Source organism: Perissodus microlepis, chromosome 3 (genome assembly GCF_051167445.1).
Source record: "Perissodus microlepis isolate ML-2025 ecotype Zambia chromosome 3, ASM5116744v1, whole genome shotgun sequence".
NCBI classification, from domain to species: domain Eukaryota; kingdom Metazoa; phylum Chordata; class Actinopteri; order Cichliformes; family Cichlidae; genus Perissodus; species Perissodus microlepis.
Window position 1 is genome coordinate 5,412,953 of NC_140463.1, and position 26,950 is coordinate 5,439,902.

At 42.5% G+C, this 26,950-nt stretch overlaps 2 protein-coding genes across 2 annotated transcripts; both read left to right on the plus strand.

The window, feature by feature from the left end:
- The first annotated feature begins 12,397 nt into the window (after window positions 1-12,397).
- Window positions 12,398-18,501, plus strand: LOC146389564 (uncharacterized). The gene is made up of 6 exons (XM_084912274.1): window positions 12,398-12,507; window positions 13,372-13,722; window positions 15,154-15,486; window positions 15,573-15,656; window positions 17,758-18,108; window positions 18,175-18,501. The coding sequence occupies exons 1-6, from the start codon at window positions 12,471-12,473 to the stop codon at window positions 18,219-18,221; spliced, it is 1,203 nt and encodes a 400-aa protein (XP_084768400.1). The 5' UTR covers window positions 12,398-12,470; the 3' UTR covers window positions 18,222-18,501.
- Window positions 18,502-20,179: 1,678 nt separating this feature from the next.
- Window positions 20,180-25,281, plus strand: LOC146389565 (butyrophilin-like protein 2). The gene is made up of 6 exons (XM_084919198.1): window positions 20,180-20,213; window positions 22,672-23,019; window positions 23,480-23,803; window positions 23,893-23,994; window positions 24,782-25,108; window positions 25,175-25,281. Exons 1-6 carry the CDS (start codon window positions 20,180-20,182, stop codon window positions 25,279-25,281), a joined length of 1,242 nt encoding a protein of 413 aa, XP_084775324.1.
- Window positions 25,282-26,950: the final 1,669 nt, after the last annotated feature.

The following is a 26,950-nucleotide window of genomic DNA, read 5'->3' on the forward strand; positions in this document are numbered from 1 at the left end:
TCTTTTCATTTCAACCCGGATCCGACTGTTACTGTCCCCCACCCTCTTTGCCTAGCTTTCATGTGGGGACGTAACACCTGTTGAATGGAATAAAGTCTGTTCCTTCAAATATATGTTCCAAGTATTCCTTTACAACTCCAATCTGAGAAGTTTTTCCAGCTGTGTGTATGTTTGCATGCAATTACTGGCAGTCATTTTTAGAAACTCCCAGCATGCTGTCAGAGATTTATTATTGCACAGTGCCTGTTATATCCAGCCAGGGCTCATAGAAGATGTTTTAACCATCTGGAGATACTTGTAGACTTTTAATTCATTTGAAAACCTGATACTTAACCTCGTCCACCCCAGCTGTAAAACTCAGAAACCAGTCTTACTTGTTATCATCTATCGTCCACCTGGGCCTTACACAGAGTTTCTGTCTGATTTCTCAGACTTTTTATCTGATTTAGTTCTCAGCTCAGATAAAATAATTATTGTAGGTGATTTTAACATCCATGTAAATGCTAAAAATGACAGCCTCAACATGGCATTTAATCTGTTATTAGACTCAATTGGCTTCTCTCAAAATGTGAAAGAACCCACCCACCACTTTAATCACATTTTAGATCTTGTTTTAACATGTGGCATAGAAACTGAACATGTAACAGTGTTTCCTGAAAACCCTCTCCTGTCTGATCATTTCCTGATAACATTTAAAATAATTGATTACACAGCAGTGGAGAGTAGACTTTATCAAAGTAGATGTCTTTCTGAAACCGCTGTAACTAAGTTTAAGAATATAATCCACCCACTGTTATCATCTTCAATGCCCTGTACTAACATAGAGCAGAGCAGATATCTGAACGCTACCCCAACAGAGGTCGATTATCTTGTTAATAATTTTACCTCCTCACTACGTACGACTCTGGATACTGTAGCTCCAGTGAAAATAAGATCTCAAATCAGAAGTACCTGACTCCATGGTATAATTCTCAAACATGTAACCTAAAGCAGATTAAGCTGGAGAGGAAATGGCGTGTCACAAATTTAGAGGATCATCATTTTGTGATGACTGTGGCAGCAGTCGTGTGGTTTTAGTGAAGAAGGACCCAAAGTCTGGCAAAAGCTGTGATTTGAGTGAGCTTTATTATGGGAGGTGAAAACAACAAAAGCGAGGGTGTCGAGTACAGAACTAAAACATAACCTAAACTGGGAAAACTAGAGAACAAACCTGAAACCATAATATCCCAGGACGAACATGGGATGGAGAATAGAGAAGGCAGAGACACACCGAGTTACACAGACAACGCAACAAGGAACATAAATACACATGAGATAATGAGGGAATGACACACCAGAGGGAAACACAGCTGAACCTAATTAGGCAAGACAAGGAAGTAAAACAGAATACGCTAACATGAGGCGGGACCTTCAAAGGAAAACAGGAAATTCACAAACACAAACTCAGGGACACGAAGAGAGCACAAGGGGAGGACACAGGAAACCAAAACCAGAATAAAGTAGGACATGAGATAATAATATTAAACACAAAACGCTGGGTCAAACGACCCAGGACCATGACACATTTAGCCTGGAGAAATAGTTTGTTGCTTTATAAGAAAGCCCTCCGCAAAGCCAGAACATCCCACTATTCGTCATTGATTGAAGAAAATAAGAACAATCCTAGATTTCTCTTCAGCTCTGTAGCCAGGCTGACAAAAAGTCAGAGCTCTTTTGTGAGAAATCTCACAGATGTAATATTATCTACAGCTACTTTTAGTACCATTGATATTTATTTAGACTCTTTTTCTCCAATTGATCGTTCTGAGTTAACTTCAATAATTACTTCCTCCAAATCATCAACGTGTCTTTTAGACCAAATTCCTACAAAACTGCTCAAAGAAGTCCTGCCATTAATTAATTCTTCGATCTTAAATATAATCAACCTATCTCTAATAATCAGCTATGTACCACAGGCCTTCAAGCTGGCTGTAGTTAAACCTTTACTCAAAAAGCATCTCTAGACCCAGCAGTCTTAGCTAATTATAGGCCAATCTCCAACCTTCCTTTCATATCAAACATCCTTGAAAGAGTAGTTGTCAAACAGCTAACAGATCATCTGCAGAGGAATGGCTTATTTGAAGAGTTTCACTCAGGTTTCAGAGCTCATCACAGCACAGAAACAGCCTGCTAGACCTTAGTGCTGCATTTGATACTGTTGACCATAATATCCTATTAGAGTGATTAAAACATACTGTAGGTATTACAGGTACTGCACTGCAGTGGTCAATTATGGAGTTCCACAGTGTTCGGTGCTAGGACCAATTCTGTTTACATTATACATGCTTCCCTTAGGCAGCATCATTAGAAGACAAAAGCATACATTTTCACAGCTATGCAGATGACACCCAGCTCTATCTGTCCATGAAGCCAGATAACACACACCAATTAGTTAAACTGCAGGAATGTCTTAAAGACATAAAGACCTGGATGGCCGCTAACTTTCTGCTTCTTAATTCAGATAAAACTGAGGTCATTTTACTCGGCCCTGAAAATCTTAGAAATATGGTATCTAACCAGATTCTTACTCTGGATGGCATTACCTTGGCCTCCGGTAACACTGTGAGGAACCTTGGAGTCATTTTTGACCAGGACATGTCCTTCAATGCACATATTAAACAAATACGTAAGACTGCTTTCTTCCATTAGCGCAACATCTCTAAAATTAGAAATATCCTGTCTCAGAGTGATGCTGAAAAACTAGTTCATGCATTTATTACTTCCAGGCTGGACGACTGTAATTCATTATTATCAGGAAGTCCTAAAAACTCCCTGAAAAGAATAGAATAGAATAGAATAGAATAGAATAATCCTTTAATTGTCCCACAAGGGGAAATTTGGGTGTAACAGCAGCAAGAAAAACACATATACAAACAAACAGTACACAAGACACAGAACAGAAACATACACAATTTTTTACATATTTACATAAAGGAAAGTCTTCAGTTAATCCAAAATGCTGCAGCAAGAGTACTGACAGGCCCTCATTGGCGTCCTGTTAAATCCAGAATTGAATTCAAAATCCTGCTCATCACATACAAAGTCTTAAATAATCAGACCCCATCTTATCTTAATGACCATATCACCCCATTAGAGCACAGGATGATTCACGGCTTCCACCTCAGCTCTTTTTCCAAAAAGAAGAGTGCTGTCTGCTGCCGCTCATACAAGTCGACGTCAACTAGGTCCAGTTCGTGTCTTTGCAGCAGGTGTTGTTTTTCTGTCAGTGTACTGTGTGGAAAATGGAGAAAGAGGACCCAAATGCAGGACTTGCAGGCTGGTTAAGAATGAGCATGGTGCTTATAATAAAGACTGGATAAACTTAACTACAAGTCTAAGCTTTGTTTTATATTTTAATACTGTCATTTGTTTTACTTTGGTTGTTGTAAAGTTTTTCCCACATCATAACTGGAAAACTGTTCAATCATACAGTCTGTTCCTGAAAACCTGGGCCTTCTTTGAAAGGCTGTTCCTTTTGAGCTCCATAACCAGTTTCTATAATTTCTCGAAAGTATACTTTTCCAGTGGGTAGGTGAGGTTCAAAGTGTACATTAATCCAAACAGCATTGCAGCTGCTAGGGTATAGTTATCCAAATCCTGCAAGACTCTCTGGCCTTCAAGGACTATCCCAATGTCCTCAGGGCTGCCGCTGGCATCTCTTGACTTTATAATGTAAATTCCCATGGTTGTTTCCATATTAGATCATTGGATAATGGCTTCATCTGTGGCCTAGAAAATGCAGAATTCCAAGATTTAATTCAACAGAACACTGGTCAAAGAACATTATACCAAATTTTGTTTTAATCTGTGTCACTATTCCAAAAAATGTTAACATTAACACATTAGGTGAACAAAAATGGATTCATTACAGCATGTGATTTGAGTCCTCAGAATGCTCAAAAAGGTAATTCATTTCTGAAGTGAAATCTCCATGCAAATAAGAAACAGGGTTCGCAAAATCGCTAGCCCGACGTCCCGGGGCTAGCGATTTTTCCATCTCAGCCCTGCCCGTCGGGCTATCATAGGAAAGAAAGATATGTCAATGCTTTTGCATTCTTTCGCAAATGTAGCTGAGTAACTATGTCATCGGCATCGATGAGCCACTGTCAATATGTGACACATTGAAATCGCGTTTGGATTTGCGCTTGTTTTTTGCTTTCACTTTTACTTTGCGATCGTGCGAACTGTGTGTAGAGAGCGGCAGCACTGATTGGTGAGTGACGATTAATTGCGCACCAATTCCTCTGGCATCGTCTTATCAATCGTTAGCTTACTATCAAACATGACAAGTGAAATCTCCTGCAGCAAGCTTAAACGTGATAGAGGTTGATTGCGCAGAGAATTGCTGATCGTTATGTAAGTATGTGTGTAAGAGCAGATGGATTTATGCAGGTATTTTAGTTCTGCAGAGCCAAACAAGACAGGTCAAGGTGAAGAAGGGGCAGCCAAAGAAAAGCCTACCACAAAACGGAAAAGTTATGACAAATCAGACTATGAGGGAAAAAGAAAGCGCAGCTTTTTTGGTTTCATGGACAAAAGAATTTATGTGGCTGGAATTTGACGAGCTAAATAACATACCTGTAAAATAACAACACCCCAGTAAAAGTCCACATATATAAAGGGTCTACACTCTTTTTCACTGGTGTTTATGCTTTAAAATCTTATTTACCTTCAAGTTTAAAACTCCAGATGGTAGTAGATTTTCCAAAGCGAGAGGGACAGTGCAGCCGATTTTTCCTCCATAACCTTTCCAGGGGGCGGAGCTTGAGGATAAAACACGACTAATTTGTTTCTTCTCAACATGATTTATTCTAAAAGAATGAATATACTTAAAGAATATGTGGAAATTAAAAGACAAAAATATGTTTAGATGTAAAATTTAAATTAGTCATGCTGGATATATGAAGTAATTATATGCAAATTCAACAACCACCCTATTGCATTTTTTTCAGTGTATATTTGCTTCTTCACTGACCCCTGCAGACCTCTTTTACCAGCACATGTGCATCTTCTAAATATAATATTATATTTTAAAGGGTCTTAGACCCCACCTATTTTATAGTGAACCACATTTTGTTGGAATATAAGAAGGAAGATTCACTGTTGGAAGACCCTTATGAAGAGAACATCGAGGGAACAGTTTACCCTGCCCGGGATAGGGTTACCGGGGCCGCGCCCTGGAGCCAGGCCTGGGGAGGGTGCCCGAGGGCGAGTGTCTGGTGGCCGGGCCTTAGTCCATGGGGCCCGGCCGGGCACAGCCCGAAGAGGAGACATGGGCCCATCCTCCCACAGGCCCACCACCCGCAGGAGGCGCGATAGGGGTCGGGTGCATTGTGTGCCGGGCGGCGGCCAGGAGCGGAGGCCCTGGTGGACTGATCCCCGGCTACCAAGACTGGCAATAGGGACATGGAATGTCACCTCTCTGGTGGGGAAGGAGCCTGAGTTGGTGCGTGAGGTTGAGAAGTACCGGCTAGATATAGTCAGGCTCACCTCTACGCATGGCTTGGGCTCTGGAACCAGTCTCCTGGAGAGGGGCTGGACTCAGTCTCAGTCTGGAGTTGCCCCTGGTGAGAGGCGGCGGGTATTCTAATATCCCCTCAGCTTGCTGCCGGTACGTTGGGGTTTTTCCCGGTGGATGAGAGGGTTTGTTCCCTGCGCCTTAGGGTCGGGGAACGGGTCCTGACTGTCATCTGCGCTTATGCGCCGAGTGGCAGTTCAGAGTACCCAGCCTTCTTAGAGTCCCTGGGGGGGTGCTGGAAGGTGCTCCAGGACTCTGTTGTCCTGCTGGGAGACTTCAATTCTCACGTGGGTAACGACAGCGAGACCTGGAGGGGCGTGATTGGGAGGAACGGCCTCCCTGATCTGAACCCGAGCGGTGTTTTGTTATTGGACTTCTGTGCAAATCACAGTTTGGCCATAACGAACACCTTGTTCGAACATGAGAGTGTCCATAAGTCCACGTGCCACAAGGACGCTGTAGGCCGCAGGTCGATGATCGACCTGAATTTTGTAATCGTATCACCAGACCTGCGACCATATGTTCTGGACACTCGGGTAAAGAGAGGGGTCAGCTGTCAACTGATCACCACCTGGTGGTGAGTTGGATCAGGTGGCGGGGGAGGCAAGGCAAGGCAAGGCAAGGCAAGGCAAATTTATTTGTATAGCACAATTCAACAACAAGGTGATTCAAAGTGCTTTACAGAGACATTAGAAACAAAACAAATAAAAAGCATGATTTAAAATTGATTAAAACAAGCAAACAAACAAACTAACTAATTAACAAACAAACAAACAAACAAACAAACAAAACAGTATATAAAATCAAAACAGATAAAATCAGAACAGTAGATAAAATCAGTAGTTAAAATGTTAGTTTTGAAATTTAAGCTTAAAAGTGTGGATTTGGTGCTTTATTCAAATGCAGCTGAGAACAGTTGAGTCTTCAACCTGGATTTAAATAAACTGAGTGTTTCAGCTGATCTGAGGCTTTCTGGGAGTTTGTTCCAGATATAAGGAGCATAAAAGCTGAATGCAGCTTCTCCGTGTCTGGTTCTGACTCTGGGAACTGATAAAAGACCGGATCCAGATGACCTGAGGGATCTGGAAGGTTCATACTGGGTCAGGAGGTCACTTTCTGCTTCTTAATTCAGATAAAACTGAGGTTATTGTACTCGGCCCTGAAAATCTTAGAAATATGGTATCTAACCAGATTCATACTCTGGATGGCATTACCTTGGCCTCCAGTAACGCTGTGAGGAACCTTGGAGTAATTTTTGACCAGGACATGTCCTTCAACGCACATATTAAACAAATATGTAAGACTGCTTTCTTCCATTTGCGCAACATCTCTAAAATTAGAAATATCCTGTCTCAGAGTGACGCTGAAAAACTAGTTCATGCATTTATTACTTCCAGGCTGGACTACTGTAATTCATTATTATTAGGATGTCCAAAAAACTCACTGAAAAGCCTTCAGCTAATCCAAAATGCTGCAGCAAGAGTACTGACAGGGACTAGAAGGAGAGAGCATATTTCTCCTGTTTTGGCTTCCCTTCATTGGCTTCCTGTTAAATCCAGAATTGAATTCAAAATCCTGCTCCTCACATACAAGGTCTTAAATAATCAGGCCCCATCTTATCTTAATGACCTTGTAGTACCATATCACCCTATTAGAGCACTTCGCTCTCGCTCTGCAGGCCTACTTGTTGTTCCTAGAGTATTAAAAAGTAGAATGGGAGGCAGAGCCTTCAGTTTTCAGGCCCCTCTTCTGTGGAACCAGCTTCCAGTTTGGATTCGGGAGACAGAAACTATCTCTACTTTTAAGATTAGGCTTAAAACTTTCCTTTTTGCTAAAGCATATAGTTAGGGCTGGACCAGGTGACCCTGAATCCTCCCTTAGTTATGCTGCAATAGACGTAGGCTGCCGGGGGATTCCCATGATGCATTGAGTTTTTCCTTTCCAGTCACCTTTCTCACTCACTATGTATTAATAGACCTCTCTGCATTGAATCATATCTGTTATTAACCTCTGTCTCTCTTCCACAGCATGTCTTTTATCCTGTCTTCCTTCTCTCACCCCAACCGGTCGCAGCAGATGGCCGCCCCTCCCTGAGCCTGGTTCTGCCGGAGGTTTCTTCCTGTTAAAAGGGAGTTTTTCCTTCCCACTGTCACCAAAGTGCTTGCTCATAGGGGGTCATATGATTGTTGGGTTTTTCTCTGTATCTATGAAGCGCCTTGAGGCGACTTTTGTTGTGATTTGGCGCTATATAAATAAAATTGAATTGAATTGAATTGAATTGAATTGATGTATTTTGGTCCTAAACCATTCAGAGCTTTATAGACCAGCATCAGAACTTTAAAGTCTATCCTCTGATGGACAGGCAGCCAGTGTAAAGACCTCAGAGCTGGACTGATGTGGTCCACTTTTTTGGTCTTAGTGAGGACTCGAGCAGCAGAGTTCTGAATGAGCTGTAGTTGTCTGACTGATTTTTTAGGTAGACCTGTAAAGATGCTGTTACAGTAGTCAAGCCTACTAAAGATGAATGCATGGACTAGTTTTTCCAGGTCCTGTTGAGACATCAGATCTTTTATCCTTGAAATATTCTTGAGGTGATAGTAAGCTGACTTTGTTATTGTCTTAATGTGTTTTTCTAAGTTTAGGTCTGCATCCATCACTACACCCAAATTTCTCGCCTGGTTTGTGGTTTTTAGATGTATAGATTGAAGTTCTCTGGTGACCTGTAATCGTTTTTCTTTGGCGCCAAAGACTATTACCTAAGTTTTGTTTTTGTTTAGCTGGAGAAAATTGTGGCACAACCAGTCATTAATTTCCTCAATGCATTTACCAAGAGCCTGTACAGAGCCTTTGTCTCCTGGTGACATTGTGATATATATTTGTGTGTCATCTGCATAGCTATGATAGTTTATTTTGTTGTTCTTTATAATCTGTGCCAGTGGGAGCATGTAAATGTTAAACAGAAGGGATCCCAAGATGGAACATTGGGGAACTCCACATGTGATACTTGTCTGCTCAGATGTGAAGTTACCTATTGATACAAAGTATTTCCTGTTTTCTAAGTATGTTTTGAACCAGTTTAGTACAGTTCCTGAAAGACCTGCCCAGTTCTCCAGTCGTTTGAGTAATATGTTGTGGTCAACTGTATCAAATGCTGCACTGAGATCCAGTAAAACTAAGAGTGACATTTTTCCACTGTCTGTATTCAGACATATGTCGTTAAACACTTTGGTCAGAGGACGCTGGACAGACCCGGTGCACCTAAACGCGTAGTGAGGGTGTGCTGGGAACGTCTAGCAGAGGCCCCAGTCCACGAGATCTTCAACGCACACCTCCGGCAGAGCTTCAACAGCATTCCGAGGGAGACTGGGGACATTGAGTCCGAATGGACCATGTTCAGCGTCTACATTGCCGAAGCTGCTGCATTGAGCTGCGGCCGCAAGGTGGTTGGTGCCTGCCGTGGTGGTAATCCCCGAACCAAATGGTGTACACCAGAGGTGAAGGGAGCCACCAGGCTGAAGAAGGAGTCCTATCGGGCTTGGTTAGCCTGTGGGACTCCGGAGGCAGCCGACAGGTATCGACAGGCCAAGAGGAATGCGGCTCGGGCAGTGGCTGAAGCAAAAACTCGGGTGTGGGAGGAGTTCGGAGAGGCCATGGAAAAAGACTTTCGGACTGCCTCGAAGAGATTCTGGCAAACCGTCAGGCGTCTCAGGAGGGGAAAGCGGTGCCCTACCTGCACTGTGTATAGTGCTGGCAGAGCGCTGCTGACGTCGACTGAGAAAATTGTCGGGCGGTGGAAGGAATACACTGACACGTCTTCCGAGGAGGAAGTAGAGTCTGGGGATGAGGGGAATGACCCGCCAATTTCCGGGGGCGAGGTCACTGAGGCAGTTAAACAACTCCTTGGTGGCAGAGCCCCTGGTGTTGATGAGGTCCGCTCCAAGTTCCTGAAGGCTCTGGATGTTGTAGGGCTGTCCTGGTTGACACGCCTCTACAATGTTGCGTGGAGATCAGGGGCAGTACCCCTGGACTAGCAGACCGGGGTGGTGGTCCCCATCTTTAAGAAGGGAGACCGGAGGGTGTGTTCCAACTACAGGGGGATCACACTCCTCAGCCTCCCTGCGAAAGTCTATGCCAGGGTGCTGGAAAGGAGAACCTCGGATACAGGAGGAACAATGCGGTTTTCGTCCCGGTCGCGGAACACTGGATCAGCTCTTTATCCTCTCAAGGATACTTGAGGGTGCATGGGAGTTTGCCCAACCAGTCTACATGTGTTTTGTGGACTTGGAGAAGGCATTCGACCGTGTCCCTCGGGGTGTCCTGTGGGAGGTGCTGCGGGAGTATGGGGTGTATGGCCCATTGCTACAGACCATTTGATCCCTATACAACCGTTGCAAGAGCTTGGTTCGCATTGCCGGCAATAAATCGGACTCGTTCCCGGTGGGTGATGGGCTCCGCCAGGGCTGCCCTTTGTCACCGATTCTGTTGATAATTTTTATGGACAGGATTTCTAGGCACAGCCAAGTGGCGGAGGGCTTTCACTTTGGTGGCCTCAGAATCTCATCTCTGCTTTTCGCGGATGATGTGGTTCTGTTGGCTTCATCGGGTGGAGGCCTCCAGCTCACACTGGAACGGTTCGTAGCCGAGTGTGAAGCAGCGGGAATGAGGATCAGCACCTCCAAATCTGAGGCCATGGTTCTCAGCCGGAAAAGGGTGGAGTGCCTACTCCGGGTCGGGGATGAGTTCCTGCCCCAAGTGGAGGAGTTCAAGTATCTCGGGGTCTTGTTCGCGAGTGATGGGAGAAGGGAGCCGGAGATTGACAGACGGATTGGTGCGGTGGCGGGAGTGATGCGGACGCTGCACCAGTCTGTCGTGGTGAAGAGGGAGCTGAGTGTAAAAGCGAAGCTTTCAATTTACCGGTCGATCTATTTCCCTACCCTCACCTATGGTCACAAATTGTGGGTAGTGACCGAAAGAACGAGATCGCGGATACAAGCGGCGGAAATGAGCTTCCTCCGAAGGGTGGCTGGCCTCTCCCTTAGAGATAGGGTGAGAAGTTCGGCCATCCGGGAGGGGCTCAGAGTAGAGCCGCTGCTCCTCCACATCGAAAGGAGCCAGCTGAGGTGGTTCGGGCATCTGACAAGGATGCCTCCTGGGCGCCTCCTGGGGTTGGTGTTCCGGACATGTTCCACCTGGAGGAGGCCCCGGGGCAGACCCAGGACACCCTGGAGAGATTACATCTCTCGGCTGGCCTGGGAACGCCTTGGTGTTCCCCCGGATAAGCTGGAGGAGGTGGCTGGGGAGAGGGAGGTCTGGGCTTCTCTGCTTAGGCTGCTGCCCCCGTGACCTGGCCCCGGATAAAGCGGATGAAGATGGATGGATGGATCTTTTATAAACATTTTAAGCTTCTTCAGTTTTCTGTCTTAAGACATTTCTGTTTGGTGCATTTTTCTTTTTACATGCATTTATTATGTATGGACACTCTATATATTTATGTTTTCTAATATATTGCTTTATTGGGCAGTTTGTGTTATATCATAATGTAAATATTCTAAGGAATTCATCATACACACTGACATCTTGTTTCTGATATATTTCACCCAGTTTTGATTTATTTAATCGTTTTAAAAGCATTTATTGTTTCCTCTGTCCTTACTCGTCTGTGATCTTTATTTCTGTCCAAATTATTAATCTTGTAATTACCTTCACAGACTGTAAAAACTGGAAAATGGTCACTGATGTCACTACTGAGAAGTCCACTTAGTGCCTCATTTATAAACGTGTCTATGAGAGCTGCAGGATGTGATGTGGCTCTGCTACTTTTAGAGATCAGGTTCACACAGTATGTTGCTTTAATACCTGAAGATTAGGTTTCAACTGTTATACATTTAACACGTCATCAATCACTGTTTAGTTTAATTCATATTTTACAGTTGGTCATCCAAGTACTTCAAATTTTTCCCAGTTTCTAATGGTACAGTACTTTTTTTTGGCTATCAGTTGTTTAAAAGTCTTTAGATATGAGATTTTTTTTAGTTTTTAAGAATAAGGGCGATCGTGGCTCAAGAGTTGGCAGTTCGTCTTGTAATCGGAAGGTTGCCGGTTCGAGCCCCAGCTTGGACAGTTTCGGTCGTTATGTCCTTGGGCAAGACACTTCACCTACCACCTACTGGTGTTGGCCAGAGGGGCCGATGGCGCGATATGGCAGCCTCGCTTCTGTCAGTCTGCCCCAGGGCAGCTGTGGCTACAACTGTAGCTGCCTCCACCAGTGTGTGAATGTGAGAGTGAATGAATAGTGGAATTGTACAGTGCTTTGAGGTTCTCGAAAAGCGCTATATAAATGCAATCCATTATTATTATTAATAAATTTACCAGCAATCCAAAATACATACATGTATTTATTAGAATTAAATATAAAGATTGTCGTTATTCACTTTTCTTTTTCCTTTTTCTTTCTATTTTTTGTTTACTTTTACAAAAGTAAAAGAAGTAACAAACAAAGTTATGTCTTTGGAATATGACAAGTGAGTCAAACAGTGCTTCACATCCTCGCTGCAGGTGTGAAGAAGGAAACCTCACAAAACGATGTAAATGTATGAAAATGTTTTGACAAAGCTTAAAATCCTACTGTAGGTTTGGTAAAATTTTAAGTTTAATTTCTACATTTAAATTCTAAATGACAGCAGAAACTTAATTCCTCAGGGCAGCAAACACATGTTACTAGAAGGAGTAACGCTTCTAATAACATGTTGTTTCTCCTCTGAGTTTAATTGTGAAAGTAAAAAAAAGAACAAAAAAGAGTTTTATTTTGAAGAATCTGCAGGAAATTATCAGTGTTCCTCTGTCTAACTTAAGAGGACCAAACTTTTAGTGCATCAGCAGCTGCGTGTTGTTGTTATCAGGACTTTAACTGGAGATGAAGATGTTGCTGCCACTCCTGCTCCTCGTACTCGGTAAGAGCGCTCTTTGAATGCAAACACAACGACACAACTTTTTGTGCTTTTAGACAACATAAAGTCTAACATGAGTTTACTGAATGTAAACTGACTCTACTTGACTTTATTCCTTATAACCCCCTCTGGGACTTCATGCAGGGCGCTCACAGGGTTACAGCTGAGTTCATATCTGTTTAAGACGAACTATCTGTGTGTTCCAGACGTCTCTGTTTCTTACTGATAGAACCACAAACCTGCCAGAGAGTAGTGACGTTTGACAAGATTAACGACTATGGCAAAAAAAAAAAAAGAAGAAAAAAAACTTGTCCAATGATACAGATGAAAATTGGTTGTGTTGCCAGTTGTGTGTAACATTGTCAGTGGTGACACGTTCATGTGTTGTAACACTGAGATGTCTATTTGCTAATAAACTGTTTTGTGTGTGTGTGTGTGTGTGTGTGTGTGTGTGTGTGTGACTGTGTTTCTGCCTCATTTGATGTTGTTGCATGGTGAGGTTACTTGTTAAAAATGAATAGACTGCGGTGTCGTTGTTAGCCCTGCAGGGCTCAGATCTGCTTGTATCTGTGTTCATTTTCAACCAAATGTAGATATAAATAAGAGATGGTTTCCTCCTTTCACCTCAGTGTTGTTCAGTCATCCATCAGTTTTCTTTAACATCTTTGATGTCCTTTCAGTCAGTGTTTGTTGGATTGGAAGAATCCATGTTTGAATACTTTTCATAAAACATGGCTGAGAGTGACGTTACATATTCTGCAACTTTCTGAAACCACTTTATATTCGACTTTATATCAACCCAAGGACAAAATCCACTGCATACACATAATAAGTGTTTTTGTTGTGTGTGCTTGTGTCTCCTTCCAGTTTCCCAGCATGCCCTGGCTCCGGTAGTGGAGGTGTATGAGGGGGAAAAATCTGTCCTGTTGCCTTACGAGTACTCAGGTTTTATACCTGAGGAAAATCCCACAGTGCTGTGGACTCACAATGATCTCAACCCCAAATCTGTCCACCTACGACGAGAGGAAACAGATGATCTTAAAGGGCAAAACCAGCGTTACAGCGGGCGCACATCAATGAGGCCTGATGCTCTGGACAGTTTAGACTTCAGCCTCACTCTGAGAAAACCCCAAATGACTGATAGTGGCAACTACACCTGCTCCATCAGAAATGAAGGGGCAGAACTGAAACTGACCGACGTACAGCTGCATGTCAAAGGTAAGAAACCCAAACAAACAAAAGAAAAATAACACCTTCTATAATCACAAGTCAAAGATCACATGTCAAACTAAAGGTTGATAGAAAAGGAATTTCTTTTGTTGAAAACTGGAAAATGGCATTAACATTTTCCAGATGTATCCAGTCTGCAACCATCAAAATCTCACAGGTAGATTTTTTGGTGTTTCTACTAAATCTGGATGATTTGATTCAGAAGGTTTTACATCCTGTATACGCAAGAAAACCTGCAGCTCACAGGCCTAATAGAGATCGATGTACAACATGTAATGGAGGATGTCATTTTAAGAAGATAAACTTGACCTCCAGAACTATGAATGACAGGATGATAAAGTGCTGCCAGCTGTTCTTTATTACAGAAGAATCCACTTCCAATCAAGTAGCTTTCATTTATTCATTTATTGAACAGGAAGCAGGGTTATGCATTCATAATGTGAGTGTGGAGGTTGTGTAGTAAGGGGGTGTTATACAAGGGCCAACATGAGAAATTAGTGGCGCTCCCTTAATGGCCTCAAGCTGCCACTTGTGGCACGTCTGGAGGAAAGGCAGATAATTTTGAATGTTGTGGATCCAAAACTTGGCACCGCCTCCATCTATGATGGCCCAGGAGCTCCGTTTCTGGGTAGATGACCTGAACATACCAGCATCAGGCCGCTGCATCAACAACATGTTGGGAGTGATTGAATCAAAATCAGCTACGTTTGAGGGGACATAAACACAACCAGGGGCTTGGAGTTGACGATGCCCTCTACTTTGCTGAGTATGGTCCTAAAGACTTCTTCAGTGACATGCTACGAGATGGTGTAGAGCTGACTTGATGGAACAAATCTCCCGTTCCCATGAACCACCGTGTGGCGCGTATGCAGGGTTGAAATGGAGATGCTGGCTGGCCAACTGTTTTCAGAGCAGGGCCGAGATGCGATCCTTGACATGACGATGAACACCAGGTGCTGCCATCTGTACTGTGTATGTACCACATGTAGTGAAATGTATATAAAATTTGAATAGACACTGAGGAGTGGAGGCCTACTGTAGGAGAGCTTTGGCTGGACCCTGCAGAATCCAACCAAGTCGGTACAGTACAGCTGGTCCTCTTCATGGATCCAGATGTGCAGGCTCCACTGGAGTCAGGAAATATGACCAATCATGATCGTGTATGTCTCTATCTTTATTTACACACGTTCTGTTGCTTGTCAAGACTATTTGTATGGATTTTATAGTGTCCAGTTTAGTTACCATTTTAAACAAAAAGAGAGAGAATCATGATATTTATATATTATTAATATGTATTTTTACTGGTAGCAGAGATCAGAGTTCAGTAACATAGATGCTCAGATCAGAGCACATCAATTCTCTCTTTACCATGAGCATGGCTGCTGCTGCTTCTGATATTATGGTTCATTTTCCTCGTAGATCAGCAGGTGGAGGTGAAGGTGGAGGAAGGGTCAGACTCTGTCATCCTGCCCTGCAAAACAAAACCTGACCTGCCTAAAAAGGCCACAGTGGAGTGGACTCGCCCCGACCAAGAACTCACTATGGTCCATTTGTATGTAAACAGAAGTGACCATCCTAAAAATGTAGACAACCTTTACTGTGGCCGCGCAAAGATGAACAAAGACCTGCTGAGAACTGGAGACATCAGTCTGACCCTGAAATACCCCACAGAGAGAGACAGTGGAGGATACATCTGCACCATCTCCAGGGACAAAGACATCCTGAGACAGAAAGTAGTGCTCCAGGTCAAAGGTCAGACATGTAGAAAAACACCAGGTGTCAGTGCAGGAGATTGAGGTTCAACAGTCATGTTGATATTGTTTCATATTTCTCAACAGAACCATTTCCATCCTGGGCCACAGCTCTCCTGGTTCTTCTTGTTCTTTTTCTAGTACTTTTTGCGGGTCTTATATTTCAATTCATTATTTGGTGTCAGGTGAGTGTCTCCTCCTACACTACCCATAATGCCGATGGTTAGCAGAGCTGAAGAGAAACTTCCAAGTTTTTTCCTGAAGTCACAAAACCTCCTTCAGACTCAGTCATTGATCAGTGAACTCAATCAAAACCCTCTGTTCACTTGGAAAAATGTGCTGACAGTAAATAAGCTCAGTCTGTCTGTTCTTCTGCTCTTCATCCAACATGTCTGCAGACTAGTTACCAAAGAACGAGTCAGGAACACATCAGGAGCATGATGGAGACACAGTCTAATACTTGTGTCTCCATCATGCTCCAAAACGTTGTTGCTTTGACTCTCGTCTGCGGGTTTTTATCAAGATGAAGGAATCCAGAAGAAGTGTAATAATAACAATTTTCAAGAACATCAGTGAGGTGCAGATTGTTTGCAATATTTGGTTAAAGGTGCCTTAGTGAGTTGCACTTCAATGAAAAGTACTCATATGAATGGGGATTGAAATTTTTACTCAATAAGACAAAGATGATGTTTTTTATAAGGAAAAGGTAGAAAATGAGGTCAAGCACAAGTTACAAGATCAAGTTAAATGTTATGCGATTTAAACAGTTCAAGTTTGTGGTTTGAAACAATGATGTGGATAATACATTTTAGTAAGGTGTTAAATATGAGATGGTTAATATGAGCAGTAGACAGGATTTCTCTCAGAGCTCTGTAGACTGTGTTGATCCGATGAGTGTTGGACCGTAGATGTGAACTATTTAATTCAGCAGCAGACAGTAGGTTCACATTAATGGAAAAGAAGAGCAAAGATGGAGTTTTAACTTTAAACTCGCATATCATGCAGGCTTACATTTTTTAAGTTCTGTCCAAATCTATAAATAAAAGAATACATGTGATCAAACCAGGTCAGCATTCATTGTTCCAGAGTTTCATGTCAAAGCAGGAAAAGGGTTAAAGATGAATGTTCAGTATACACAGGTCACAGTACTGTTAGCTGCTCAGTGGGTAGAAAATATGAGACCGTTAATTGATTGACTGATAATACTTTATTCATCCCGAGGGAAATCGGGTTAAGGCTGCCAGCCGTGCCAGCGCCATCTTGCCCTCCGACCATACATACATTACACAAACATCACATGGGGTAGACAGGTCAGAGAGGTATAACAATGGAAAATGTACAACATGAGGAAAGACGAGGAGAAAAAAATAACTCCCCCAGACTGAGCTCCAACTGGGAGATCAGGGGGGTGAGTGTAGGTGTGCGTCAGTGTACATGCGTATGTGTGCGTGTTCTGTGTTCAACCGAGAGAAAGTGTCCCTTCACCCGGTTAAGCTAAAGTCAACAATCTTCTTCAATGTGGGCGGCCTTGAATGAGGGGAAAGAGAGTCACAACAAAAAGTCTTATTATCTAAAGGAGAGTTTTGTTATTCCCGTCAGCTTTTGCCTTGAGCATCCAGCTGGTGCCAAGGGGGCCGCATGAGATGAAGATGGTAGTTGTTTTGATTAGGGCGAAAAAAACTGCATCCAGTTTTACAGCTGGTGTAACGTCCGTCACTGGTCACCAGGTCTCTTAATTCCCGTTGTTCTTCTTCAAGATCTTATCCATAATGTGTTCCAAAAACACAGTCTGAGTGCTCACAGCCCATCGTCTATCATGTCGGCCAGCCTTGTGAGATTTTGAACAGCTGTAGCCGCTTCTTGTTCTTCGATAAGCCTGGTCTGAGCCAGCTCCAATCAGCCAGAACTCTGTTACCATAGTTCTGAATTGGTAGACGTCGTTCAGTGTCCTCCATCAAGAGTGTCGCCAGACACACGACGCAACCGACCATCGAGTATCTGGCAGCAAACATCTCCTCAGGACAATCGGGCTCTCCCAATTCCCGGAGAGTGTCAGATTCATTAAGGGACCATAATTCTTCTTTAGGTTTTTAGAGAACAAGTCTGGGAGACTCTCTTAGGGTTAGAGAATAATCGAGACTATACAAAAGACATGAGAAGCCAAGCAGTTTTAAATTTCTCTCAGTGTCAGGATCTCTATCCTGTTCCTCCTGCTCAGATCTGCTTCCGTCCTTCAGTTTTCTCTACACCTCTGAAAACCTGCTGCTGTCTGTGTTTGCTGTTCTTTCAGTGATTCCGGTGGAGGTGGAGGTGGGGGCGGGGGCGGAGTCTGTCCAGCTGCCCTTTAAAACAACAAAAAACCTGTTGGGGGAAATTCAAGTGATATGGGAACGTTATGAGCCGTTCCAGAAGGCTCACGTGTTTCCAAACGGCCCAAACCAATTTGAAGAACAGCACGAGGTTTACAAAGGCCGAACTGTGATGAACAAAGACCTGCTGGAAACTGGAGACCTCAGTCTGACGCTGAAACAGCCCACAGAGAGAGACAGTGGAGAGTACAAGTGTTTGGTCTGGAGGAAGGGAACCTTCATCAGAAAGAAAACCGTGAAGCTCAAAGTCAAAGGTTGGTTTGTCTGTTTGTTTGTTGGCTTGTGTGATTGTGTCTGACTGTCTCGTGTCTCCTCTGCAGGTCCAGGATCAAACAGGGGACATCAGGACCAGAAGCTGCTTCATTGATCTGACTCTCAGTTTTACCCTCACCACTCTGCCTTTTTGTTCATTTAGTGGGTTTTAATGTCACAGCGTGATAATACAGGAACACACGTTTCACTTTTAAGTCCAGTCACATCCTCACTCTGTTTCTGCTGTGTGTGATCAGCTATTGTGTGACGTTCCATATTCCTCATCTGTTTCTCACCATCTTTACAGTCTGTGCTGTTTAACTTTTTTAAGCCATTTTTGGGCTTTTTCTGCTCTTTAATTAAACACTTTTAAATAAAGGTTTTACTTCACTTATCGTTTGGTTTTCTTGTGTCTTTTGTATGCATTATGTTGCACACATAGACTAGTGTTACCTTTGTGTTTATTTTGGGGTTTTGTTTGTTGTCGTTTTAAGCTTTGTGTGTATTTGACTTTTGCAAATTAAAATGAAGAAAATATTTTGGTATTAAGAAAAAGTCTCAAAGTAATTGTTGCGATGCCAACAGAAGGTTGTTATTTTTATATTGTGATGGAAATGGAGAGCGGAACCAACTAAGTGGAACCAGTGGGCTGTGAGGTGTTGCACCTGGCACTCCTAAGGTGAGGGACCCGTGCTCTCCTCAGAGGAAGAGAAATGAGAGGCCTGTGTGTTTGTTCCTCTGACAGCTTCAGCTGTTTTTCACCTGCTTGTCTTGAGGCAACTGTTATCATGATTTATATATAAAACTGAGTTGAACTGTTTGGGTTCACAGTGCACTGAATGCATCATTTGCTACTGTGGTGCGACCAGTGTTCGGACCATGTGACCTGCCCAGAGTGTACAGCTGGAAATGAGCAGCTTAACGACAATCTGACTGGTTTCCATCATTATGTTTCTGATTCATTTACATTAACTCACACTGTCCCTGTTCAATAAAAACAACAGGCTAACCGTTAATCTGATCCAGTGTTGTTCTTCTTCTGTGGTGTTTGTGATGGAGCAGCTGCTCCTGATGTGTTTGATGAAATCAGGGTTTCCCACAGCTTCAGGAAGCTTACCCACTGTGCAAACTTGATATCATGAATTGAGCCTTTTATGAGCCATTTCTGGACGTCCAATGTTGGGTCTTTTTTTCTGAACATTTACTGACTGTTACCTTCATGCACGGGCTGTTTATAGTCCACATGTGTGTTTAACCTCAAACGTAAACTCATTTTAGATCGTTTTCACACTCCGTCCATCGGCTCTGTAGGCCCATGTTTCCAGAGTGTGGAGGACATGTTTTCTGTCTGTTCTCAACTTTCTATGAGCCTCCAGTCATCCTCTGCGACAGAGGAGACAATTAAATGAAGTTAGTGGAAAATATTTTGTAACAGAAAAATGTCCTCCTCCCTCTGTAAAACATGTGTGAAGGACTGCAGAGTGATCAGCGGACATCTCCAACATGGCACAAGTTCATTAGCTAAAACCAAAGTGATGCTTTAAACTTCTTAAACACGATGTACTCCTTTTAAAAATGATTCCAAACATTTTCTTAGTAATTATAATACTTAATTCTTTAAACATTATTAATTTGTGTTTTTTAACACATAAGAACTACAGCAGGAGTGAAAGAGGAAAACTCAAAAAACAAAGTCATGAGCTTGAAGAGTTGAATTTTATTTTTAAAGCTATAAAAACATTTTTCATAGGTTCAAAACTTATTGTCAGTTTTGCAGAACTTCAACATAGAGAGACTAAAACTGACGTCCTCCCTTTCAAACCTTCTTTTCAGCTTCAGATTCCAGCAGAATATAAATCCACATGTTGCTAAAAGCTGTCAGTAGTCTGTGTGAGACATGCTGTAACGCTTCTCCTCCGAGTTTAATGTTGAAAGTATTTTTCTGTAAAGGATTTTATTTTGAAGGAACTCAGGAGGGTCTTCTTATCAGGAAACTTTTCGTCGTGCACCAATGCCTGCAGTGCAGCGAACACCACAGTGATTTCTAACTAAAGGTTTTTCCCAGAGAAGGAGATGCTGCTGCTGTTGTTCGTGCTGCTGGTACTCGGTGAGAGCGCTCTTTGAATGCACACACACACACACACACACACACACACGGTTGTTTAAAATAATTTGAAGTGTGTAACATGTATAACTACTCACCTCAGTTACTTTACTCCTGCTGAAATCTGCAGGCTTCATGCTGTGTGACAGCTGAGCTCATGATCCTGGTATCTGCTCATCTGTTTAAGAAATGTTCCTGTCCTGTCTCACTAATAGTACCACAGTAATGCCTGTAGTGAAGTTTGGCCACATTAAAGGTTATAACAGAAGCCTGGGGCCAGATCTATTGTAGCTTCAGCTAAATAAATGGGAACAGTGTGTTTTTGCAGCAGGTCAGTTGTAACAAAGTGCTCATAATGTCAAATGTATTAGTTGTGTTGTGTAGTCCCCACACTGGTTCATCCTGGTGCCTTTTTAAGCTTCACTGATTCACAGGTCATTGTTAAACTTAACAAACAACATTTAGTTTTTGGTTTATTTGTAACAGTTTGTTCCAAACGCACAAATGTGCTCTGGTCTTTTTAAATTGATGACTTTTGGCTGTCCAGTGTTCCACCAGATGTCTGATATGGAAGACCAAGAGATTCACACACATTGACATAAAGCATTTTTAATTTGGTGTTTAATTGTACAATAAAATACAGATTAGTAAATACATGTAGGAATTTTTTTTTTAAATTTACTTTGGAGACTGACCTGGATTTTTTTCTAAGCTCCTGTTTGAACCATTAGCTCTGCTTTAGCATTACTAACAGGTGTGTGTGCTCGTTTAAAGGACTTTTAGCTCCAGCATTCACACTCTGTGCAACACTGATATATTGAACCTCTTAAACTAATGTGCTAAAACAGCTAATGCTAGCATCAGTGCATGTTTGTGTTACTCTAACCAATCACAGAGCTCCTTTCATCACACTTCATGGCTGATTTATTAACTAATTTCATAGTTATTTTCAAAAACATCTTTAAAAACTGAAAATTGAAAAAGTACTTTTAAATTATTTTTTGCATGGAGAGTTTAGCTTTTTTAAACTTCATCTTCAAATTGAAATACTGGAGTGATAGTAGATCTGGAAATATTTACTATCAATGATTCTTTTTTTTAATTAAATTATCACATAATAATTAACTTTATAAGTGTCCAACTAAATAAAAGAAAAATAATTAGCAGATTCCCACCCTCATTTTCAAGTACATTTTGTGATGAAGACATACACACACTCTCGCTCTCTCTCTCTCACACACACACACCACGATAAGATTTAAGTGGATTTATGTAGCTGTGAATTTTTAGATGTTTGTTTTCCAGATGTTGTACATTTGTTGTTGTTTTTTCTCTTACCAATAGAGCAGTTGGCGATATGCTGTTCATTTCTATTTGTGCTCTAGTCATTTATTACATCTTCCTCAAGTCTCCTCCACCCCATGTTTTCCTCCTGCCTGTCCTGCCTTAGACATCATCATACTGTACACCAGATACATTTTTAATAACTGAAATAACACAAATAGAAATTAAGAAACAAAAAGATAAAAGAAACACATGAACCAGAGGAGACAAAGCTGATGCTGCCTCAGAGGGCAGGATTTAAGAAGGAGAGAAGAAAATTCACGAGTTGATGAATTTACTGATGCACTGTAAGAACGTCCTGAGTTCACTGCATCATCTGGCCTTTCTGTGTGGAGTTTGCATGTTCTCCTCGTGTATGAGTGGGTTCTCTCAGGATTTCCTCCCACAGTCCAAAGACATGCAGTCACTGGGGTTGAGGTTAATCTGTGATTCTAATTTGCCCGTAGGTGTGAATAGTTGTCTGTCTCTGTGTCAGACTAATGGGTCTAATTGCATAATTTGATATCCACTATCTGTGGCTATCCATTAGATAGCTTGAATTCATCTCGTGCAGTCTTTCACCAGTTCATGGGAAACCCAGTTAGCAATTTTCTGTTATCTGAAACGTAGCTCCTGCAGTGCAGCTACACTTTCTACATACACCTGTGTATGTAGGTCAGGGGTCACTGAGCTTACCGAGCCAATAATTAGTTCTAAAGGTTTTAGAATCAATAAAATGACAACAGTGCCCAAATTTATGCACCCGCCTGATTTTGTTTAAACAATTATTGCACACTTTCTGTTAATCCAACAAACTTCATTTCACTTCTCAAGTATCACTGTGTGTGTCTCCTATATGATAAATTTAACTGACATTTTTTATTGTAACAACCAACAATTGTTGGGCAGGAAAATAATGACTATTAACAAGGTTGCCCAAACTTTTGCATCCCACTGTATGGAAAAGCTCTTTTTTAGAGCTTTATCATTTCACACATAAATGATATTAAACCTTTCCACACTTGCTCAGATGTAGGGAGAGAAAAATCAGGGGGATTTCAGTCTCTTTCTATCCTCATTATATGGGCTAATTATAGTTAATTAGTGTTTCTGTTTTTGTGTTTGTGTCTCCTTCCAGTTTCACATCATGTCCTGGCTGTGATGGTGGAGGTGTATGAGGGGGCAAAGTCTGTCCTGCTGCCCTGTCAGTACACAGGTTTTGTAGTTGAGGACCCCACAATGATATGGACTCGCACTGATCTCAACCCCAAATCTGTCCATCTGAGACAAGAAGAAACTGATGATCTGAGCGGACAAAACCAGTGTTACAGCGGGCGCACGTCAATGAGGCCTGATGCTCTGGACACTGGAGACTTCAGCCTCACTCTGAGAAACCCCCGACTGACTGATAGTGGCGACTACACCTGCTCCATCCGCACTGAAAGGGAGGAACTGAAACTGACACACGTACAGCTGCATGTCAAAGGTCAAAAGCCCCAATAACGTCTGTAATTACAAGTCAAAGATGAGTACAGTGCTAACACAGGTCAGAGGTCACAGTAAAAGGTAGTAGAAAGGGTCTTTCTAGTAATCTAAACCTAAAAAATGGCAGAAACATTTTATAAACGCAACCAGTCTGGAAACATAAAAAAAAAACTGGGGAGACAAAGAGACCATGACTGGGGAAATCTGAGGTAAACTAGCATGAGCACACTGAGGACAGGACACAGAGACAGACTGGTCTGACTAAATGAAGTCAGATGCACTAAAAGAATACAAAAGTCATATAAAATAGAATGTAAATACAATAGACAACTCAAATATGAACATTTTATAATTCCAGCTCAAAGACTGGGTCAAAGACACAGGACCATCACAAACACGGATGCTTTGATTATCATCAGTGTGACTGCTGCTGCTGATACTGTGGTTTCTTGTTCTCTCAGACCAGCAGGTGGAGGTGAAGGTGGAGGAAGGCTCAGACTCTGTCATCCTGCCCTGCAACACAACACCTGACCTGCCTGAGGACACCACAGTGAAGTGGACTCACTCTGACCGAGAACTCATGATGGTCCATGGGTGTTCAAATGGAAGCGACCACCAGGACGACCTTTACTGTGGTCGCACAAAGATGAACAAAGACCTGCTGAGAACTGGAGACCTCAGTCTGACCCTGAAATACCCCACAGAGAGAGACAGTGGAGGATACATCTGCACCGTCTACAGGGACAAAGACATCCTGACACAGAAAGTAGTGCTGCAGGTCAAAGGTCAGAGATGTAGCTACAGGTCAGAGGTCAGAGCAGGAGATTGAGTACAGCATTCATCAGTCATGTGATATTGCTTTGTTTGTCCACAGAACCGTTTCCATCCTGGGCCACAGTTCTCCTGGTTTTCCTGCTTCTTCTTGTAGTTGTTTCTGCGAGTCTTTTGTTTCATTTCCGTCATGCCTTGGTGTCAGGTGAGTCTCTCATACTACACTACCCATAATGCATATAGTTAGCAGGTGTCCTCTGGGGTTTCTTGACTTGTTCCGCTAATTTATTCATTAATATGTAAATATTTAATTTGGATATTAATGATCAAAGAACTGCCGTCACAGCCCATTGTTCATCTTACTGCTATCTTACTCCGTACAGTTTTCTATACATATTTCTGTACATTGTTACCTGCATATACAAACTTCAGTTGCTTGTGTAAATAGGACCACTTTGTGTTTTCCTTTTATATTTTATATCCCCTTGCTATAAGAGTTGTGTAACACCCACATTTCTCATTCGTGGGATCATAGTTTTTTGTATTCTTTTCAAATTCCACCAGTAAGATTGGGGAAACCTTTTTCCATTACATTAGCCTGTCCCTGCTGGTGGTGTCGTTCAAACAGAAAACAAGTCTTTGTTAGTCTGTAGATGTTGGAGGAGCTCCTCAGTGGGCAGTTCCTCTCAGAGAGTCTGCAGGACAGTTTGGTCTGAAAGCTCCTCCTGTGTCCTCGAGGATCAGAGTGTAAAATGAGAAGTGAACAAACACCTGCTGAACTTTGATCTCCAGGAGAAAACCTGATAACGTTCCCCCTGTGAGAACAGCGAGATCTGCTCTGAGCTGCTCCGTAAACACAAATCAGACTTTGTGCGTTAGATTGTTTGAACCTCCAGCATTCAGTGAAGCTACAGATGGATGATTCAAACAGGACATGGTATTTCTCTACACCTCTGAAAACCTGCTGCTGTCTGTGTTTGCTGTTCTTTCAGTTATTCCAGTGAAGGTGGAGGAGGGGGCGGAGTCTGTCCAGCTGCCCTTTAAAAGAACAAAAAACCCGTCGGGGGAAATTCAAGTGATATGGGAACGTTACGAGCCGTTCCAGAAGGCTCACGTGTTTCCAAACGGCCCAAACCAATTTGAAGAACAGCACAAAGTTTACAAAGGCCGAACTGTGATGAACAAAGACCTGCTGGAAACTGGAGACCTCAGTCTGACGCTGAAACAGCCCACAGAGAGAGACAGTGGAGAGTACAAGTGTTTGGTCTGGAGGAAGGGAACCTTCATCAGAAAGAAAACCGTGAAGCTCAAAGTCAAAGGTTGGTTTGTCTGTTTGTTTGCTGGCTTGTGTGATTGTGTCTGACTGTCTTGTGTCTCCTCTGCAGGGAGAGTTCAGGTCCAGGATCAAACAGGGGACATCAGGAACAGAAGCAGCTCCATTGATCCGACTCCTCTGACGGCTGATCAATCAGTGTTACGACTGCTGTCGTAATGTTGTCTCTCATGTGCACCCGGAGACGGTGCCTGCAGATTGGCTAACTACATGGAGACAACATATTTACACAGGAGCATGTAGGGGTGGACTGCCTTTGTATTTGATCACTGTTTTCTCCTGTTTTTGTTAGTTTTGGAGGTACGCTGCTGTCATTTGGTTTAATTTCTTTGAGTATGTTGTTTGTATCATTGTCTCAGGGACCAAGCAGTAAAGCATAAAGGACACAGGGGTTTAATTTAAAAAATTGGGTTTTATTGACCCAAAAGTATAAAAAGATATTTAACAAAGCCAAAACTTAAACAGGCAGACCAGCAAAACAGGTCAACTCAATAGACTAAGCTCAAGATAACAATTAACGAAACCTCAAGCAAACATAAGACAAACTGACCTCCTGAAATAACACACGGGGGAACGTTAATACTGGTTTAGCTAAACCACATGACACACACAGAGGAAAACAAAATGGCTGCCATATAACCAACTAATACAAAACAATTAAACAAACTTGAAACACCCTCCAGGCAATGAAACACGACGGTTGTCAGTGGTACTTCAGCTCTCCCAGCCCTTTGCCACACCTTTTGCCAGACCGGAGAGGAACCAAACCCCAGCTGACTCACACACAGGAAGATGTATTAATATAAAACAGAACTTTGACCTTGCAGTGTTCATATGTGTGTGTCAGGCGTTGTGTGGAGGCGAGGAAGAAGGAACCCAAATGCAGGACTGGCAGGTAGGTGAGGTTTATTATAAGGAGTGGGTGAACGGACACTGACTGGCTGGACAACTGAACGGCGGACTGAACTGAGGGAACACACGGGAAGGACAACATAACATCAATGACACGACAGTGAACGAGTAGAAACAGAGGGCTTAAATACACAGACTGATGAGGATGATAATGAGAGACCGGTGAGTACACAGCTGAACATAATCTGGCTAATGACACGAGACGAGCTGACACAGGAAAAGCAGGAAGTGAGAACATGGAAGTGGCAAAATAAACTGAACATGAACAAAACTGAAAACACTGGGTCACCGACCCAGGAACCCTGACAGTGTGCACGCCATATAAACATTGGAGGGTGTAATAAAAACAAATAATAAAGGAACAATATTGGACAATGAGTAGAATATATTTAAAGTAGTGACAGCAAAGCAAACTAAAGTGAAGTAAGCAATGGTGAGGTGTGGCGCTTATCCTGTGCAGCTTGCCATCACACCTTGAGCCCCTTTTGTTGTATTGCCGTTAGTTCCACTCCGAAGCTAAAGTCGCTCCTTTGTATTGAACCCACTCATTGTAAATGAATCACCATCAACTTGTACTAATTATGCGATGTGCTGCTTACGATCACACAGGGATGGATCACCTGTATATTATGGTCTAGACCAGTGGTCCCCAACCCCCGGGCCACGGACCGGTACCGTGATTGATCAGTGATGTCAAACAGCATGATCACAGGTCCATAGTAACGCTTTTTGTTCTCACTCGCCTTTTTTAACTTGTCAATTTGGTTTTGATCTAAAATATTATAATAATTATTGTTCTATGAATTTAACCTCGGTCATAACAATTTAATCTGATCCAGTGTTGTTGTTCTGCTGTGGTGCTTGTAATGGAGCGGCTGCTCCTGACGACAGATGGATGATTCAAACAGGACATGGC